An 18,305-nucleotide genomic window follows, 5' to 3' on the forward strand; every position below is an offset into this window, starting at 1 on the left:
ATAATTACTACTCGATTCTGACCTCGTTTGACGGTTCTGTGGCCTTTTGTCGTGTGCAAGTACTGTGCAGCCAATTTTGGTGGGGGGGCTTGGGCCGGATTAATTTGGACCTGATCAGTAGATTCTTTTGCTTGGCACACACCACCATCCAGTTTTGTCATGCAATTGGGCCTGCGGGACGGCAGTCTAGCTCTGGCGTGACCCCTGTCCGAATGCTTGTGATGCTCTCTGTTCGTGAGCGCGAGGAACCGTACCATCCTCCCCTTCTCCACAGGCAAGAATCGCCCGACTTCCCGTGATCAGCTTCTTCTCCCGGCCAACAAGCGGGTCAAGTGGCGGTCCAGGGCATCTCAGAACGACCCTCGTGAGGAGGCCGAGGAAGAAGGGACTGAGGGGAGAAAAAAGCCCACGTCATGCGGCGACACTACTGTACTGCCCAGATCGTCCCCACTGTAACCGCCTATGAGTGAAGGTGAAATCTCGCTTCGAGCCGATGCTGATCGTCCGTTCCAGGGTCGCCACTTCAGTATGAAGGGACTGAGGTGAAGCACTACTATTGCAGGGCGGTTCCTCACTCGGACCTCTGAACATCTCGGCAACACGGTCACTGTGAACGCATCGTTGAGCCGCGAGGCATGACACGATACTCGTTTTTCCACCTGCACAGCATTGCACGTCGTATCCACATGTACAGATCATTGAGTGCGACCCGCGAGCCACTGTCGAAGCCCAACATGATGACCTAACATGATATCACCGATCCCTTCCCATCCCGGAACGTATGCCCTCTGCGTGCGTAAAGAAAGAGAGAACCCTTTATTGCCAAATAAAACGAAACATGTGTTTCATTGCCTTGAGACAATCGGTAACTTCTTACGGACCAAGTCAGTCAGGTCATCTCGAACATGACTGAAGCAAAAATAAACACCTTGTTTGACCAGCAATCTCACATTTGGACATCCCGCGAGCGACTCCCTGAAGATCTTTGTGAAACAATCATGGCTCGCATTACAGCATTAAACTATTCCAAAGCTTGCTAAGAATGAACGACCACAGCGCACCGTGCATCCTACCCGAGACCACATTGAACAAAATCGTCACGTTGAAGAAAATATCGCCAACACCCAATTCAACGCCTTTACCCGAACAGCAAACCTAGAGATCGGGATCAATCGTGTTGATAACTTGTCCGTCGTCATCAATGTCAGCTTCGCAACGAGATGGGTTCCGTCCAGCATTCCTCACTGCATCGCGCTCCTTCTTGGACAGCGCCACTTTGTCGAATAGCGCCGGCAGCGGCTGGTCCGTGGAGAGGTAGACAACCTTGAGATTTCGCGCCTTGTCCCGACACGCCTGCTGGTCGCGGGATGTTTCGAAGCCGCCTTCTTCCGCTATCATGCTCCAACTACACTCGTACTTGCGGATGAGCTCGACAAGGATCTCCTCGTCCCGGACTGACCACGGGATCCGGCGCCGCTGTTCGCTTTTGGCGGCAACGGCTCGACGGTTCAGTCGGGCCAGGGTTCTGAGATCCTCCATCTGGCTGGCTGTCGGAGGAACCGAACTAGTCGTCGAGGCTTGTGTAGGGTTCACATAGGTGCGAGCTGTGCCTGAGGGCGCTGGGGGTGAGCGAGGCTTTGGAAGAACACGGTTCGCTGGCTGCGTCGACTGCATTGTCGCCAGTCGTCTGCTCTGGTTGACTGGCGCTGTTCTTTGTTCGAAGTCGTCGTCATCTTCTTCCTCCTGGAAGGGGTCATCGTCAACCGTGTCAAGTATCGCTGCATCCTCGCGGGCGGCATCGGATGCCACTGACGGTGAGCCTGGCACCACTGAAGGCTCTCTGGCCGGCGATGATGCGACGGCTTGGCTCCCCAGAAGGTCTTCCACGTTGAGATTCCGGACGCCTTCCTGCAACCGAATCTGCTTCCGCAGTGGCGATGCTGCAGCAGCATTCATACTTGTTGCATTGCTTGGAGCAGGCTTTTCAATAGTGGCGGTACCATCAAAGTAGCTGCCACTAAACAGAGTATCATGTCAACAATGCTCGCCAAGGTGTGGGCGGTAATGCGACTCACTTGCTGGGGCCGTCCAATTCAGGGTACACGACCGGTGGCATGTCAACATCAGAGCTGGAGTCATCCTCCAGCTCATCGTCATCCATGTTCTCCACATTCTGAGCCTCCTTCTCAGGGTGCAGTGTTGAGTCTACAGAGCCCTTTGCCAAAGCGTGAGTGTGGTAAGTAGCTAAAGCCCAAGACCGCAGCTCTTCCAGGAGAGGCTTTCTTGGACAGAGGCCTTCCAACGAGCTCTGCACGGCTTGTGTGGTCCGCCCATTTAGGACTTGCTCAAGCAAGGTTTGCATACTTGTCTGGTACGTTTCGTTCAGGCTCTCACTGTCCGACGGTTGCAGTCCGAGGAGAGCCTTGTACGGTCCGCGGGATAGTCGCTGCCGTGCGGCCGCCAGGGCGGTATACTCCTCGCCGCAGAATATTCTCGTGGCCAGCAATATCGGCTTCTCGCCTGCTTGAAGCTTGGCGGCAAAATGATGACAACGAATCCGAAAAGCCAGATCGAGTGCTCGGGACTGGTCGACTTCCTGGGCAAAGTGCGCTGGAAAAACATTGTCCAGATGCTCGAAAAAGTTACCCTCGTAGGGACTCTCGATGTAGAGGTGGTCGAAGATGTCCTTGAGCAGGCTGGCCGTGTTTGACCGGAAAGCTGTTTCCTGTGGAGAGACTTGCGCGTTTTGTGTCACTTCCATTGAATTGTCCCAGGGCGGTGCGAATGTATCGAGGTATTCGTCCTCACCCAGTTTGCGGAGGAGTGACTTGTGGACATCATCCTGATGACCAAGGCGCTTGCGTTGGCGATTTGTGGGCTCCTCGCTCCCTATATCTTGATGTATCTTGTACACCTCATCACATGCCTGAACTAGCATTGGGAATAGTGCATGGTAATCATCAAGCATGTCCTGGTCTACTGGAGGGTTCTGACTCTGAGAAGCCAGTGCGATGGTGTCAACAACAGAATCTGCCATGGGGTGACTTAGCAGCACAATCGACACGAGAAATAGACGACGCAAAAAAACGAGAGCTTATGTACCGTTGTCATCGGCCTCATCGTAGCCAATATCGGCAGAGCTCTTAACATGGTCGACACTAGGACTGCGGCGCGGCTGTTGTTGTGTCCGACGAGTACCCCGACGAGCGATAGGATGACGCGCTTGTGCTGAGAGCAGGCTCGACCGCTGAGACAAGCCAATCTCTTCGTCGAGTGATGCTGTCTGACGCGTCGTCCGTCGAGTCTGGCGACTCATGTTGTTTTTGTTTGACCTGGATACTTGGAACCAAGAAGCCTCCAGGGCAGGCACTTATTGGACGAGGTGTGGATGAGGATTGGGAGGCCGGGAAGATTGACGCGGGTCGCGAAACGGAGTCCCTGGCGTTTGTTTATCTCAAAACTGATTACGTAATGGATCCAGACTACATGGTACTGACAGCGAATTCCTGCTGCCAACGCGGTACTCTGGTGATCCACTATCTGAGCTTAGCTAATTCGAGACGGTAGATGACCGTAAGCCTGACCGCAGCCCTGACCGTAACCCTAACCGTAACCCAAAGAATCCTCACATCGCAACCCTACCTTTCTACGGACAGCGGGACCTGTTGCCTGCACGCTGGGGTACCTCGCCGTTCACAACGCTGTTCAACGGCTCATGGGTCGTGAGATGAAACTCGGCCAGCATTGCTTACTGGGGGCATCGCGTCTGAAGTTTACAAATTCATGATATTGGCCAATTTCTTGAACATCTTCAGGTACTGTAAGTACTTAAAATTCCTAGACAGGTAAACCCTCCAAGCCCACTTCAAGTAGAAGCGCCAATTGAGCCTGATCAGTCCAGGTGTCCCTGACAAGACTGCGCGTTCCGGCGTCTTCTATCTCCTTTACTATGGTAGTATTGCTCGATGTTCTGCCATGCTAATTCTGCATCGAGATGTACGAGATCGTCGCCTCTTCTGTCGTGCACAGTACTGGGATTGGTAGCGTAATTTCGAGCTGCCAACATGATGGGGATTGAATCACGCCCATTGCATCCCAAACACAGTCAAGTTCTCGCTGACCAATCGTGTCGAGTGCCCAATCTCGTAGAAAAATGCATGATCGAAGCAGGAATGTGGCGATGCTGGACCGAGCAAGGGCCTTGTCTGTCATGCGAATGAGAATGCAAATCGTTGACTTAATCCACTGGCTCCCTGGACTGGTTGGGGCCAGGGACCCTGTAGACCGCATAGACACGTTGCTCCCTCTTTCGCGTGGCCCTAGTCTCAGCTATCCACAATTGAGCCAGGCCTCTGGAAACGTCACAGTCCCGTTGCCGGCTCATCCCTTAATTATCTACAAACACCAACAACTCTTTCTTTACTGTCGCGGTCGAGTTCCACGTGCGCTCGGTTCATCTCGACCAGAAACACTAATTGTGCCGGCTACACTCGCTGCCTCGAGCCACTTTGGCCTCTCACAAGATCCGCCCGAGCCCGAGCCCGAGCCCTTACCACACCCCCTTTCGCAAGCTTCGCGCTGCTCTGGCGAGTTCACAAACGTGCCGTCTCCCCAACACCGAGCAACAACGATCATCGGCGCGCCAACATGAAGCCCAGAGCTCAAGCGAAGCACTTGCTGCTGCTCTTGCTACCGACCATCGTCCTTGCGTCTGCAGAGCTGGACGCGCGGCTGTCTGACAAATCCTCTGTGGACGCTCCTGCCAAGAAGATCGCTCCTGTTGATGGCAAGGATGGCATGCCTCACAATGGACCCTGGGTATCGACCGGTAGGACCGATGACTCGACAGCCTCCGACGCAGCGGACTCGATCAATCCGAAGGGGAAGCCCATGAAAATGAACGGCATCGAGATTCCCCAGACGAACGATGGCGTAATGGACGACCCGACTCGGGTACCGCCCAAGAAGGGCACCACAGGCACCGAAGGCGGCGTTTCCGAGAAGGAGAAGATCCGCAAGGCGCAAGAAGGCAAGACGGGAGAGCGAGTCGAGAAGGTTCCGGAAACGCCGAAGGAAGACCCTCGGCTCTCCTCTGTCAAGGACAAGACAGTGGGCGATGCAGACTCCTCGCAGACTGCTGATGAGATCGCCGGCCTCGAGGTAAGCACCTGATGTCCTGGACGTTGGCCCGCAGACGTGCGTGTACTGAACATGACATTCCACAACGCAGAAGCCCCTGAATCTCCCCGATAAAGTAGGCGACGAGCCACATCCAATCCCCGACTCGGCCAACAAACAGCACTTGAACGTTGGCAAAGGCAGCTCCGGCTCCTCACATACGAAAGCGCCTGCCGGCACGGAAGATGCCGATGGCATCATCCAGCCATTCCACTCCTTCGTCTTGTCCCTCACCATGATTCTCGTTTCGGAAATTGGCGACAAGACTTTCCTGGTTGCCTGTCTCATGGCTATGAAGCACGACCGCATGGTTGTCTTTACTGCCGCCTTCGGAGCACTCTTCGTCATGACTGTATTGTCTGCAGTGCTAGGCCACAGCGTGCCGGCACTGATCTCCAAGCGCGTGACGGCATTTCTGGCCGCTGGCTTGTTTTTCGTCTTTGGCGCCAAGCTGCTGCGAGAGGGTCTTGAGATGGATCCAAACGAGGGAGTCTCGGGTGAGATGCAGGAGGTTGAGATGGAGCTGGCAGAAAAGGAGCAGGAGGCTCTCAAACATGGCGGTCGTCAGTCCTCGGCATCGGCTTATGCTCTCGAGGGTGGCATGAGTCGCCACAGCCGCAAGTCGCGCTCCCAGTCACGTTTCCCCTCGCCGCCACGCAGCCCATCGACCTCGCCGGCTCGGAGTCCATCGCCTAGAGGCGGCATGCTCGGAGGCGTCGGCAGCGGCCTGTCCAACCTATTCTCACTTCTCCTCAGCCCTGCGTGGGTACAGACATTCGTAATGACATTCTTGGGCGAGTGGGGTGATCGCAGCCAGATTGCTACCATTGCCATGGCTGCCGGGCAGGACTACTGGTGGGTAACTCTTGGCGCGCTGGTCGGACACAGCATATGCACCGGCGCTGCTGTCATTGGCGGCAGAGCAATTGCTGGCAGGGTGAGCCTCAAGAAGGGTAGGTTGAGCTCTTTTACTTGGTTGGGTCGAAGCATTGTGGCAGTCAGAAGCTAACTCCTGCATCAATAGTGACAATGGGCGGTGCCATTGCGTTCCTGGTCTTTGGCTTCATCTATGGATTCGAAGCACTGTACGCATGAGTGCGCGATTGGGCAAAGCAGCGCTGCTATGGTTGTAAACCATGAGTTGGCAGCCTACGTCTCTCTTCTACGACTTATTTTCGAAGAACATATCCGACTTATAATAATTGGACCGTCCGGGAGCACCAGCGTGCTTTGCATTCAGGCGTCATTGATCGTTTCACGACTGGGCTAGGGATAAAATGGGACACTTGAGGTTGCTCGATTACAGAAATGGAAGTTTGGGTCATCAACACGGCGCAGGACGAACTGCCGAGGTAGACAGGTGACGATGAGGGTTGCCAAGTGCAACGGTAATCCACGACCGGCTAGAACACATTGATGGACTTTTAACAATGGTGTACGATTATAAAATTGTTGAAACATATCTGAGAGATTCTCAATACTTCCCTGATACTTGCTTCTTGGCCATGCATTGCGAGCCGTGGCTTGCAACCTAAAGTCACAAGCACCTGGTCATGGGTGGTGTGTAAGTGCCAGTTTGCCACATGTTGCGTCCACCAATGACAACTCACCGGGTATTTAGGGAGACTAGAAGCTACAGCATGTCAAAGAGCACGCAGCCGGCTATTTGATGAATTCTGTGGTGGTTGAGCACACGGGTGCGGGCTACTGGCATTATATCTGACATCTGGCGTTTCCACCCAGACGATGTGCTACTCTTGATTCCAGCTTGGACTGAGCTGAAAGGCCGGCCTCCACGTCTTCGAGCAGTCGTAGGGTAAGGTTCCAGGAGATGCAGCTTTCTCTTGCCATATCCTTTTGAGGCACTTCAAGCCAATTTCACAAGTCAGAGACACTGGCCTGTCCCTCGAAGCTCGTGAAAGAACCCCGCATGAACCCCCCCGGGAGTAGCTACACCGAACACAGTGAACAACACCCCCGCGCGATAGCCCCCCCCTGTAGCACTCACAGCTTCCCACACTCATGCTTGCCTTTTGGGCTTTACTCATGGGCACACACCATCAAGTCTTGTAAACAAATACTGTGACGCTAGCTCCTGTCATGATCTCTTGTGGGCGAAATGGGCAGAGATAGCTAGTAGTGCCAAAGATCTGACGGAAGCCCCGTCTCATCTCCCCGAGTTCTGTGCCAGGCTGCTGCTGCGGTCGATCCGCGGCTAAGGCAGGGCACACCTAGTGACCCGTCTGGGCGTCATCGTGCTTCTCCAACAGACAGACCGACAGGTTACAATGCGGCTTGCGCCGCGTGTGGTATGTGTGTGTGTGTGCCCGTGTAATTAGTAAACCTTTCTCCCGCCCCCGCAGACGACGACGACGGGGTTCCGGCGGATCCTTGCTGGGACTTTATCCATTCCTTGCCGTGTGTTCCTTGATCTTTGGCACATTCTCTCAGACTAAGTAATTAGTTGGGGTTCGCTTCGGTTTGTAACTCTCCTAAGAGCATCGCAAGGAGAGCTTGTCGACACCGCAAAAGAGACCATATTGTCTGATCTTGGAACCAGGTAAGGTTGGAACATTCGACCTTCCCTTCGGAGCATTCACACATCCGGCCTCACCGTTAGGTTTCGGGATCCCCATACGCCCACACTACGACGACTCTGGCTCTGAACTTGTTCTAACCTCGACACTTCCCGATCAGCAGCCAAAGACCGCATAACCTCCCGCAGCCGGCCGTAAAGCCCCCAGCACAAAAGGAACCACAGAAGAAAGCCGCAGGAAAACAGAAAACAGAAAAAGAAATGTGGGCGAAGCCAGCATCGCCAAGCACCTCGGAGACGAGGGGCGGCTCCCCGCCGCAGAGCCCGGCGGCGCAACACGCGCGCCGGGACTCGGCGGCCGTGCGGAACCCCGGGAGGCGGTTCGCGCAGATTGTCAGGCTCAAGCCGCAGCACATTGACGAGTACGAGAAGGCGCACGCCGCGGTGTGGCCCGAGGTGCTGCAGCAGATCAAGGCCTGCAACATCCAGGACTGTAGGTGGTGGTTGATGTTGCTCCGCCATTGTTTTCGATGTCTTTATTTCACTACCAGCACCACCTCAATTCGTAATCTTTCATGCAGCAGGCTGACATATTCCCCCCTCTTTCCCTTTTTCTATATAGACAGCATCTCTCACGACAAAGACTCGGGCATCTTGTTTGCGAGCTTCAAGTACGTCGGCTACGACTTTGTGGGGGACATGGAGAAGATGCGCGAGAACCCCAAGGTGCGCGAGTGGTGGCAGATGACGGACGGATGGCAGGAGGTGAGTTTTTTTCTGTCTATATTTTGCTTGCCGGACTGTTTCTCGCACCTCAAATCCATGGTTGCGTCTCGTTATTCCGTACCTGAGGAACGGAGACTGACATTTCGATCCCCCCCGCCTTTCAGAGTCTTGTGCCCGGTGCCAAGAGCAGCGAGTCTGGAAGTCCGCCATGGTGGAAGGAGATCAAGGAAGTGTTTTACATGCCTTGACCAGCGGCGGAGTTATTTCTGTGCTTGGTCGGATGCTGGGCACGGAAGGGCTCCGATCAGAAGAACCTGTGATGCGGTTGGGCAAGTCCAGCTTGGTGTGGTTCGTCAAGCTGGTGGCAAAGATGCCATTTTCACAAATCTTTGATACATATAATGATACATGATACATGATTACTGCGATGATAGATCGTCGTATAGTACAGCTGGCCAAGATTTAGGATTATTCTAGCCATCCCAGAGGAGCTTGTTTTTTCTTTGAACATCATTTCCAAAGGTCGGGGCAGTGCTACCTCCAGCTGCCAAACAGCCCACCTAGAAGGCCGCCGAGCCCACCGCTGCCAGCACCACCACCGCGATCGCCATGCCTCGCCGCCTCGGTCCGGATCCACTGCTCGAGGAAAGCGCGGTCGCTCAGCTTCCTCGCGTCCATGACCTTGGTCTGGACCTGGGCCTCGCCCGCGTCGAAGCTGAGCAGCGTCGGGATCGAGGTGATCATGTAGGTCTGGGCGGTGCCGTCGGCCATGATGTCGGGCGAGTCGTACTCGACGGCGCAGAAGCCAACGCCACCCTCCTGCTCGCCGACGCCGGCCTCGACAATCGACTGGACCAGCGGCGAGACCACCTTGCAGGTCGAGCACCAGTGCGCGGTCCAGAGCGTGATGAGCGGCTGCCGGGACGACGAGGAGAGGAGCTGGTATGTGTGGAGTTCTTCGAGGCGGCGGACGCTGTTGTGATGGCACGTTTTTGGTCCTGATCAGCATTGGGCTACTCGGATTGATTGAGCGTTGCGCGACAGGTGAGCTTACGGCGTGTAGACGCGGTTCTTGGCCTTTGTCGGGGCCGTGGTCGAGAATGGCCGGCTGGTTCGAGGAGCTGCACGCGCCACGCGCAGCGCAGGCGCAAGGTCGGCCCTTGGTCGGAGGGGAAGCTTCGGAGGCATGGCGGCTCGCGGGGAAACAAATAAAAGTTGCGCTCGAGGAAAGGATTATCGTGGTTGAACAACGGCCAAAGAATCCCATGTGAGAAGGGCCAATGCATTGGACTTTGAGCTTGCTGGGTGGATGCACGTCATCGCCAAGCCCCCCAGGCAGGCCGCTCCCGCCAAGGGTCCAGCTGAGGGGGAAACTCCCGAGAGACGGGAGCACCAATGCCTTCGTGATTCTATCTATGGCGAGATTTTATACCATCGCCAATTATCCAGGTTTCAATCTTCGTACCTATGCTCTCTGTCACTGTAAAAAGTGCCAGTTGAGCGCATAGATCACTGTCATTCCGGGACGTGCTGAACACTTATTTGTTCACGACCGTGCTTGTTCTACCATTTCCCTGGTAAAGCCCACCATGAAAAGCACCACAAATATGCCGTAGTGACGAGGCATTCCATCTATAATGCCATCTTAGAGTCTGCAACCAAAAGATGCGTTCCCGTCGAGAGCTGCCTGAAGCGGGCCAGGCTTTCCCTTGCAAGAGCACGCCGTGTAAGTCAGCTCCCTCGACATGGGCCCCACTAGAAATAAAATGCCCCTCTACTGCAAAGTTGGATGTCCACGTCCAGGAATACTCGGAACCAGTTTCTTTATACACGCAGAGCTACATTCGCACGGGCGACAATCTTTTGACTCGGCAGAAGAAATATCTGCCAGGTGAACAACGTTTCTCAAAGCTTCCAGAGACGAAATAAACGACGCCGAGGAAGGAGGAGGACCTCTCAGATGGCCACACGCATCCCCCATCTCCTGGAGCCGTACCTCTGCCTCCCGCCAGAATCTTCTCTGACGCTGCTCACGGGCGTCCTGGGCGCCTCGACAAACTGGCTGGTCCTGCGGTACCTCTACTCGTTGCTCGCAAATACACCACACACCAACCTGCACAGTCATGGGCCCTCATCATCATCAGACCCCACAGGGTCCGGCACGGAGCCTGTCAGAGTGGTTTTCCTGAGCTTCCTGCGTGACTACGCGTTCTGGAAGGACAATGCCGCGAGGCTGGGCATAGACCTCGACAGCGCCTCCGCCAAGGCCAGGTTCGTCTACGTCGACGGCCTGACGAACTTGTTCTCGGGTGGTGATGGTGGTGCGGCTGCTGCTGCTGCTGCTTCAAGCTCCTTGTCAGCACCGCTAGGAAGAATCTCGGGCTCAGGGTCTGCCCGACTGACGCTGAACGAGCCGACAGCTGCGGCGTTGAGAGATGTCCTGGAACTCGCGGTGGGGCAAAGGCCGCAGCCCACAACCTCGCGGCCGGCTGCCGGTGGTGGTGATGGCGGCGGTGATGCTGTGGCAGGACCTGCACAAGTCAAGACGGTCCTGGTGGTTGATCAGATGGATCTGCTTGTTGCGGCGTCCGGGGACGCGAGTTTGCAGAGTGGCTTGGCAGACGCCCTTCTGGATATTCGCGAGGTAAGCCAGGTGTGCCTGAATGACAACCTGACATGTGTGAAATCACGTGCATGCACTTTACATCAGGACCGGTTGCTCATTGATAGACTACATTACGAGTGCGCACGCTAACAGTGTCATTGGATGCTATGCAGAAGGTATATTCCACCATCATCACTCTTTCGGCCGACGAACCGCTCATCCAGGCCCAGAACACGCCCCTGGAGAAGAGGCACGCTTCCCTCGTATTGTCTACAGCCCACACCGCCGATCTCGTCATCAGCGTCCGGCTGCTCGACACCGGTTCAGCTAGGGATGTCAGTGGCGTGCTGAGGGTCACGGCAGGTGGCAGCGGAGGCGGAGATGCTGGGGAACCGGAACCAGATGAGCGGGAGTTGTTGTATCATATTGGAGGGGATGGGGCGGCGCGGGTGTTTGAGCGTGGGCAGTAGTGTCACGTTCGAGTTGATGTGTGACTGACAAGATAATGTCACAATACCCCTGCGCGGTTTGGATGAATTTCTGGCTTGGCTCCATGACACGGGAAAATAGACGTAGCAATGACATGAAGCCAGCTAAGCAAAGTGAAACCTGGGCCCCTAACGGATGGTATATCGTATCGGCATGTAACGTTGAACAGGACACAGTGAGACAACGCCGTGCTCGCGCCACTCATCCCCAGGAAAAACATGATCACATTCACGTCGCAGCCATGGCTCGGGGAAAAGAAGTTGTTCGTCGTTTTTTTGTTCGTGACGCAATGCCAATTTTTTGTCCTTTTTTTCGTTTTGGGAAAGGTAACTGGCTACCGTATTGTGTAGTAGGTTCCGAGTTCCCGAGAACTCAGCGATGCCGCAAAATCCATGGTAAACCAGTCCAAATGCAGAAACACCCGTTTCCCCTTAAAGCCCTTGCTACCGTTTTTTTCGCCCGTCAACGTCGTCAATAACAGTTATCCGCGCGAAGTGTCGTCTATTTCCCCGACTGCTTGTGCTTTGTTCGTCATCCCCAGTTCACATGTCGTCCTCTCCCAAAAATTTACAGAGCCTGGTTGGTGGCAGGGCCCCTGGAGTTCTTGGGGACACCGGTCTGGAAGCCGTTCTTGAACTTGCGGGAGACGGTGCTGAGGTACCGCATGCGGCCGGTACCGGTGGTCTTTCTGCGCTTGGCCTTCTCGGACCAGTTGTCTGTCAAGATGTTAGTTGCTGGGCTGGGATGTGTTGTCGAGACGCGTCCCAGCTTGCCAAGTTGGCTGGCTAGAGGAGTTGCGGGATCGTGGTTGCGACCCAAGGATATGAACGTACACTTCCGGGTCTTGGCGGCAGGGTAACCGCACGAAGCGCAAGTGTGCTTCTGGACGTGGAGAGAGCGGCGACCTGTTTCCGACATTTCATCAGCCTGTTGTTCCCATCTTCCCACAATCATCAGGGGAGGACCGCGAGGATGAATGCTGAGGGCCGCGTTGCTGGATGGCAGAGGACATCATGTTTCGAGCTGTTGAGAGCATGCCGTGTGTTGTCCGAAATGTACAGAGGCAGGTCGATGATGCTCGCTCGTGGTGATTTCATGACGTCTCAGAATCTCTCTCCACCCGCGATTCGGCCCTGGCACATTCATCTTCGGTTCTCCCCCTGGCGGCTGCTATTGAGTGCGACTAACCGCAACGACGGCACAGAGTGTGCGTCTTGTTGTGGCGCTTTCCGAAGCTGGAAGTTCCCTTGGCTGTTCATCGTGCATTCAGTCAGCATTCCGGTGTTGATCGCGTGGTGTGTCCATTCGGGCTCGGGTGGCAGGCGGGATTGGCATCGAGGAGTACGCACTCATTTTGGCGGCAAGACTGTGTGAGAGGCGGACGGGTTAGTATCGTCGGTCGAGTCGTCGGGGTTGGCGGCGGTCGTCGTACCTTCAACGTAGTCTCTGGGTGGGATCTGAGATTGGGTGGTGGTGCTTTTACCAAGGGCGCGAGTCCTGCAGCGAATCCGCAATTTCCTGGCCCTCTTCCGGAATATCGACTGGCACACGCTCTTAATTTTTTTTTCGTGCTGAGCCGAGCGGGCAAGGGCTGGCCGGAGATTTGCCGGGTGGGCCCGCCTGCTGACTCACCGGCTTCGGCTTGTGCATTGAGCTGGTGGATGCGATTAGGGCCTCTTGGAAGCTCGGATTCGTTGATATCCACCAAGCGGGCTTATCTCAATACAGAGGCGTAGATAAACCCCTTCTTATCTTGTTAGTGCCGGAGCCCCTCCTTCGTCATCCGCCTCGAGTGCTCAGAGCTTCGTGAGCATGTGGCCGGGTCTGCAGGACAGATAGTAATTACGTCCTCAGCGCATGGGCATGAGCATGACCTGTAGCTTAGCTGTACTTTGCAATTTACCAAGGGTACCTTTCCAACCACCAGTGCAGTGTTTCATACCACGCTTGCCTCATGTGGGCGTTTGGTTGTACCTGAGTTGCTTCGAGATTGACAACCTGGAGCTAGAACCCCTCCTCCACGATGACAAAGCGTAATCGCCAGAGGCAGCAGCATCGAAAGTGTCCAGAGGCGGCTCTAAGCAGCCTGTTGCCCGCCGTCTCTAGAGGAAAAGCACGCTTGACTGCCTGCCTGGCTGATTTGCCGTCGTGCATGAAGGCTGCCTTGACGTCCGTGCTGTTGTCAGTCCAGAGCCTGGCCATGTGACCCATCCAGTCAAGCATGTGCATGTGCCTGCATCGCTGGAGCTCCCGGCGTGTGACAGGCTCCAATCGGAGCTTCCCTTGTCACCACCATCCACTCTGCTGCCTCAGGACTTGACAAGGCTCTACCTAAGTCTTCCAAGGGCCGCTTTCGTCATTCTCAACCTTGTCCATATCAACCCGTCCATCACATACACGCATCACAAACTGCTGCACTTGCCAGGACATCATCGCACATAAACACTCCGAAAGTCTTCCAACCCACAGAGCCTGCGCAACCTGTTGTTATCGGTGGCTCCGCCCAGCCCTTGACTTGCCAACATGAACCTCCTCTACTCAACCGTCAATACGATCAGGGACAAGTACACGCCCGTCAGCCACACATCAACATTCCGAAAGACCGGCCAGATCACACCCGAAGAGTTCCTAGCAGCTGGCGACTATCTCGTCTTCAAGTTCCCCACCTGGTCGTGGGCCGATGCTGAGTCCGAAGCGAAGCGCGTCAACTACCTCCCGCCCGGCAAGCAGTTTCTCGTCACTCGCAATGTTCCGTGCAACCGCCGGCTCGATGCCGACTTTGCCGGCGATGCGGGCCACGAAGAAGCCGTAGTCGGCGATGGCGACGACTTCAAATCCAAGGGCGACGCAGACGAAGATGGATGGTTGCGAACCGGCGGCCTGAGCAGCTCGCAGCCGCTCAAGGCCAAAGACGTCCGGACAGTCGACGATTCAGGCAAGGTTGAGGACACTCTGGACGACGATGACGAGATCCCGGACATGGAGGACGAAGATGATGATGAGGCCATCATTCACGACACAGACGCTCACAAGCGCACTGGGTAAGCTTTTGCCCACCTTTAATGGTGCTGGACGGCCATTCTCGCTCGCTGGGTTTGGCAGTACAAGAACCCGTCGTGCAACAGCTTGACTGACTTGCGGCCTCATAGTGCCCGGAGAACTTATACCCTGTACATCATGTACTCACCCTACTACCGCACACCTCGCCTATATCTGTCTGGGTACGCAGGGGGTCAACCGCTAGCTCCTCAGCTCATGATGGAGGACATTGTAGGCGACTACAAGGACAAGACCGTCACTCTCGAGGACTTTCCCTTCTTCGCCACCAACGTCAAGATGGCCAGCGTCCACCCGTGCAAGCACGCCTCGGTGATGAAGACATTACTAGACCGCGCGGACGCCGCCCTCAAGATCCGCAGGGACAAGATGAAGTCGGGAAAGCTGGTCGGTCAGGACGCCGGCATGGAGGGCCTCGTCGACGAGATCAACAAGCTCGACGTCAAGAGCGCCGAGGCGGCGGCAGAGAACGCTACCGATGACTGGGAAGAGGTCGAAGCCGAGGACCAGGAGGTCGCCATCCGCGTAGATCAATATCTGGTTGTGTTCCTCAAGGTAAGCCAGAAGTCGACAGCATTTTCTTCTGCTCTTTCTCAGCGCTTCGCACAAAACAAGATCTTCGACAGAGTCCTGGACTTGCTAACACGACGTACTTTCAGTTCATGGCCAGTGTTACACCAGGCATCGAGCACGACTTTACGATGGGCGTCTAAGTACATTTTGACATTCTTACGACTAAGCGAAGAGCACAATATCAGGGGATAGGAGGATTGACTACTTTTTTTTCCACCCTCTCTCGTGGTTCCATTAGATGCATTCAGCTTGAGACTTGGCGTTTCTGCGTATTGATTCCTCTCCTTTGAGCAATGGACAAATTTCAGAGGGCGTTCTCTTTTTCAATCATGGGGGGTTTTTTTCTTCTTCGAGCCATAGTCTTTGACAGAATTCAATTTTCCAGCCGAAGAATCATTCTAGACAGCTGGCTAGTCTAGCACCAAAGATGATGAGAGCTCCAGATAGATGGCGGCGCCGTGACTTGCTGAAATGCGCACACCGCACGAGATATCCTATCCCGCTTGGGGCCTGCAGCGTAGCGTCGACCATGCCACGGGAATGACCAGGCATGCGCTCGTCAAAGTCACGTATCATTGGAAACCGAGAAAGCATTTGTCAAAACGACTTTCGATAAAGATAGGGCAGCACTGAAGTGCCTATTTTCCTCATGATATAATACTAAAAAAACAGAACAGAACCCGGGTATTTGCAAACAACAAGACACATTTTCTTCGACTCATCAAGCCGTTTGAGAGACAGAACACCAAGAACAGATTATAGCTCCTCCATCTCGAGGGTTTCCTTTTTCCACTTTCCGCCTGTTTCCGCCTCTCTGGACAAAATCAAAGATCCCCCGATTTCCCTGAATCGGTAGACCGCGGCCTCCGCAGAAGCAACTCGTCCGACGAATCATCGCTTTTCGTATAGTTGCTGTTGTTGTTGTTGCTGTCGTTGGGAGTGTAACGAGGCAGGTCCCAAACACGGGTCGCCTAGACCTGCTTGGCAATCGCCTCGTTATCCGGAATGCTTCCACGCTTGGGAGTGCCGCTGGCCGAAGCAGAAACGGGCGCGGCCTCGGTCGATCCGGCAACGCGCTTCTCGACGTCCTCGGAAGCAGACGCAGACTCGTCCACGGGGAGGGCGTCCTCGCGCCAGAAGTCCTTCTTGCCACGGGCCAGGCGCTTGGTCCAGCCGGGCAGGAGGCCGCCGGGAACGCGCCAGGTCCAGTGGTCCTTGAGGTCCTTGTCCTTGGGCACGATGCGGCCGCCGGACGCCTTCTCAATCACCCACACCAGCGAATTGATGACGATGTACATGCAGATGCCGCCGATAAGACCGTCGGCAATGGAGTAGGTGAAGGGCATGAGAATGATGGTGACGAACGCGGGCACGGCGTCACCAATGTATCGCCAGTTGACGTCGACGACGGCCTTCATCATCATGGAGCCGACAAGGATCAGGACGCAACCGGTAGCCCAGGGCGGGATCGAGGCGAAGATGGGCGCGAAGAAGATGGAGATGAAGAAGCAAATGCCGGTAACGATCGAGGTCAGACCAGTCTTGCCGCCCTCGCCAATACCAGCACCGGACTCGACATATGCGGTGACGGGGGGGCAGCCGAGCAGGGCGCCGATCGAGATGCTGATGGCGTCGACCATGTAGGCGATGGAAGAACCCTCAAAGTCCTCGGTGACGGGGTCCATAACGCCGGCGAAGCGGGCCATCGAGTACAGCGTGCCGGTACAGTCGAGAATGTCGACGTAGAGGAAGGTGATGAGGGCGAGGCCGAACTGGCCGCCGTACTCGGAAATGTTCCACTCCTGGACGTTGAGGGTGCGGCCGATCTGGTGGAAGTCGACAACCTTGCGGAAGAAGTCGAAGCGGTCGTCGCCGAGGGTCGTGTAGGGGAAGTAGGTGGCAGTGGTAGTACGGGGCCACGAGATGATGCTGACGAGCGCGATACCAGCAATGATGGCGCCCTTGACACGGTACATCATGAGCATGACGGTGAGGACACCACCACAGAAGATGCCGATCCAGAGCTGCGGGTTCCGCATCTTCTGGCTGTCCGGGCACAAGCCGGTTTCAGGATCCATGGTGCCGGGGGGGCAGCCGGCAAGGACGAGGGGTGTCGAGGTCGCGCCCTGAATCAAGCCGATACCCTCGCTGTAGGTGAGACCGATGATGGTGAGGAAGAGGCCGATACCGACACCAGTCGCCATCTTGATCGAGTGAGGGATGGCACGGGCGAGCCACTGGCGCATACCGAAGAGTGCGAGCGCGAAGAAGATCCAGCCCTCGACGAAGATGGCAGTCAGGGCGACTTGGTAGGGGACGAGGCCGGTACCGTGGAAACCGACGACCGTGTAAGCGAAGTAGGCGTTGAGACCCATACCGGGGGCGAGACCGACAGGCCTGGAGCACGGCAGATACGTGTTAGTCTACATTGGATTTTTCTTTCCCGAGAGCCCAAATGGGGGTCGAACGACTCTGGACTTACAAGTTGGCAAGGAGGCCCATGAAGAAGGTGCTGAGGGAGGAGATGGCGGCCGTGGCAGTGACGAGATCACGCTTGACCTCGGCAGCGCAAAGGAGGTATTCCTCGTTGACGGCGCAGATGGGGTCGTCGGCCCCGCCATTGCAGACACAGGTGCCGCCCGTGTCGGCAACGATGGACGAGTTGACGGCAATAATGTAAGCCATGGCGAAGAAGGTGACGAGACCGGCGCGGATCTCGGTGGTGAAGTTTGAGCCCTTGCGCTCCTTGGTCTATCCGTCGCGACAAGCAATTGTGAGTTTTTATTTTCTCTGCCTTGCTCTTGCTGGCATCAACTTACAGCGCCCGAGCCCTCAAGCTTGAACCATCTGCCCACTACGCTCCGGGCGACCTTGTCGTTGAGAGTTTGCGCCCACGCCATGGTGAGTTGCTGTGGGGGGAGAGGGGGGTTGCGGTTCTTGGTGTAACCCGGGGTGGCTGCTCCGTGAGAGGCGCAAGACACCAGATGCTGCTGGCTTCAGGAAGCGTGACAAGGCACGAGAGACAGGCAACGCGAGGATCCGAGCAAGCACATTTGCCGCAAAGAGGCAGGGCACTCCGAGCCCTAAATAAAAAAAAGAGCTCCGGCTGGCTGGCCCTGGGGGCGAATTCCCTGCCGGCAG

At 55.7% G+C, this 18,305-nt stretch overlaps 9 protein-coding genes across 9 annotated transcripts; 5 read left to right on the plus strand and 4 right to left on the minus strand.

Annotated features, from left to right (window-relative positions):
- Window positions 1-927: 927 nt before the first annotated feature.
- Window positions 928-2,019, minus strand: B0I36DRAFT_69106 (uncharacterized protein). The gene has a single exon (XM_046163217.1). The coding sequence runs from the start codon at window positions 1,954-1,956 to the stop codon at window positions 1,156-1,158; it is 801 nt and encodes a 266-aa protein (XP_046016761.1). The 5' UTR covers window positions 1,957-2,019; the 3' UTR covers window positions 928-1,155.
- Window positions 2,020-4,317: 2,298 nt separating this feature from the next.
- On the plus strand, window positions 4,318-6,667 carry B0I36DRAFT_420425 (uncharacterized protein). Its single transcript, XM_046162160.1, has 3 exons — window positions 4,318-5,160; window positions 5,231-6,131; window positions 6,203-6,667. Exons 1-3 carry the CDS (start codon window positions 4,648-4,650, stop codon window positions 6,271-6,273), a joined length of 1,485 nt encoding a protein of 494 aa, XP_046016762.1. The 5' UTR covers window positions 4,318-4,647; the 3' UTR covers window positions 6,274-6,667.
- Window positions 6,668-7,750: 1,083 nt separating this feature from the next.
- B0I36DRAFT_69180 (DUF718 domain protein) lies at window positions 7,751-8,754 on the plus strand. The gene is made up of 4 exons (XM_046163218.1): window positions 7,751-7,793; window positions 7,879-8,207; window positions 8,337-8,479; window positions 8,605-8,754. Exons 2-4 carry the CDS (start codon window positions 7,976-7,978, stop codon window positions 8,686-8,688), a joined length of 459 nt encoding a protein of 152 aa, XP_046016763.1. The 5' UTR covers window positions 7,751-7,793; window positions 7,879-7,975; the 3' UTR covers window positions 8,689-8,754.
- Window positions 8,755-8,974: 220 nt separating this feature from the next.
- On the minus strand, window positions 8,975-9,628 carry B0I36DRAFT_359311 (uncharacterized protein; the record flags this gene model as incomplete). The annotated part of the gene is made up of 2 exons (XM_046158108.1): window positions 8,975-9,413; window positions 9,495-9,628. The coding sequence occupies 2 exons, from the start codon at window positions 9,626-9,628 to the stop codon at window positions 8,975-8,977; spliced, it is 573 nt and encodes a 190-aa protein (XP_046016764.1).
- A 772-nt stretch (window positions 9,629-10,400) lies between these two features.
- B0I36DRAFT_359312 (uncharacterized protein) lies at window positions 10,401-11,515 on the plus strand (the record flags this gene model as incomplete). Its single annotated transcript, XM_046158109.1, has 2 exons — window positions 10,401-11,084; window positions 11,219-11,515. 2 exons carry the CDS (start codon window positions 10,401-10,403, stop codon window positions 11,513-11,515), a joined length of 981 nt encoding a protein of 326 aa, XP_046016765.1.
- On the plus strand, window positions 11,401-12,254 carry B0I36DRAFT_69255 (uncharacterized protein). Its single transcript, XM_046163219.1, has one exon. The coding sequence runs from the start codon at window positions 11,551-11,553 to the stop codon at window positions 12,010-12,012; it is 462 nt and encodes a 153-aa protein (XP_046016766.1). The 5' UTR covers window positions 11,401-11,550; the 3' UTR covers window positions 12,013-12,254.
- B0I36DRAFT_314519 (ribosomal protein L37e) lies at window positions 11,805-13,071 on the minus strand. The gene is made up of 4 exons (XM_046152773.1): window positions 12,884-13,071; window positions 12,723-12,785; window positions 12,368-12,439; window positions 11,805-12,250 (listed from the first exon to the last, which is right to left on the minus strand). Exons 1-4 carry the CDS (start codon window positions 12,885-12,887, stop codon window positions 12,102-12,104), a joined length of 288 nt encoding a protein of 95 aa, XP_046016767.1. The 5' UTR covers window positions 12,888-13,071; the 3' UTR covers window positions 11,805-12,101.
- Window positions 13,072-13,804: 733 nt separating this feature from the next.
- B0I36DRAFT_314528 (autophagocytosis associated protein) lies at window positions 13,805-15,660 on the plus strand. Its single transcript, XM_046152774.1, has 3 exons — window positions 13,805-14,575; window positions 14,684-15,146; window positions 15,251-15,660. The coding sequence occupies exons 1-3, from the start codon at window positions 14,058-14,060 to the stop codon at window positions 15,302-15,304; spliced, it is 1,035 nt and encodes a 344-aa protein (XP_046016768.1). The 5' UTR covers window positions 13,805-14,057; the 3' UTR covers window positions 15,305-15,660.
- A 95-nt stretch (window positions 15,661-15,755) lies between these two features.
- Window positions 15,756-18,305, minus strand: B0I36DRAFT_428233 (putative nucleoside transporter). The gene is made up of 3 exons (XM_046162449.1): window positions 17,984-18,305; window positions 17,647-17,915; window positions 15,756-17,561 (listed from the first exon to the last, which is right to left on the minus strand). Exons 1-3 carry the CDS (start codon window positions 18,062-18,064, stop codon window positions 16,136-16,138), a joined length of 1,776 nt encoding a protein of 591 aa, XP_046016769.1. The 5' UTR covers window positions 18,065-18,305; the 3' UTR covers window positions 15,756-16,135.

This window comes from Microdochium trichocladiopsis (assembly GCF_020744255.1).
Source record: "Microdochium trichocladiopsis strain MPI-CAGE-CH-0230 chromosome Unknown B0I36scaffold_2, whole genome shotgun sequence".
Classification (NCBI taxonomy): Eukaryota; Fungi; Ascomycota; class Sordariomycetes; order Xylariales; family Microdochiaceae; genus Microdochium; species Microdochium trichocladiopsis.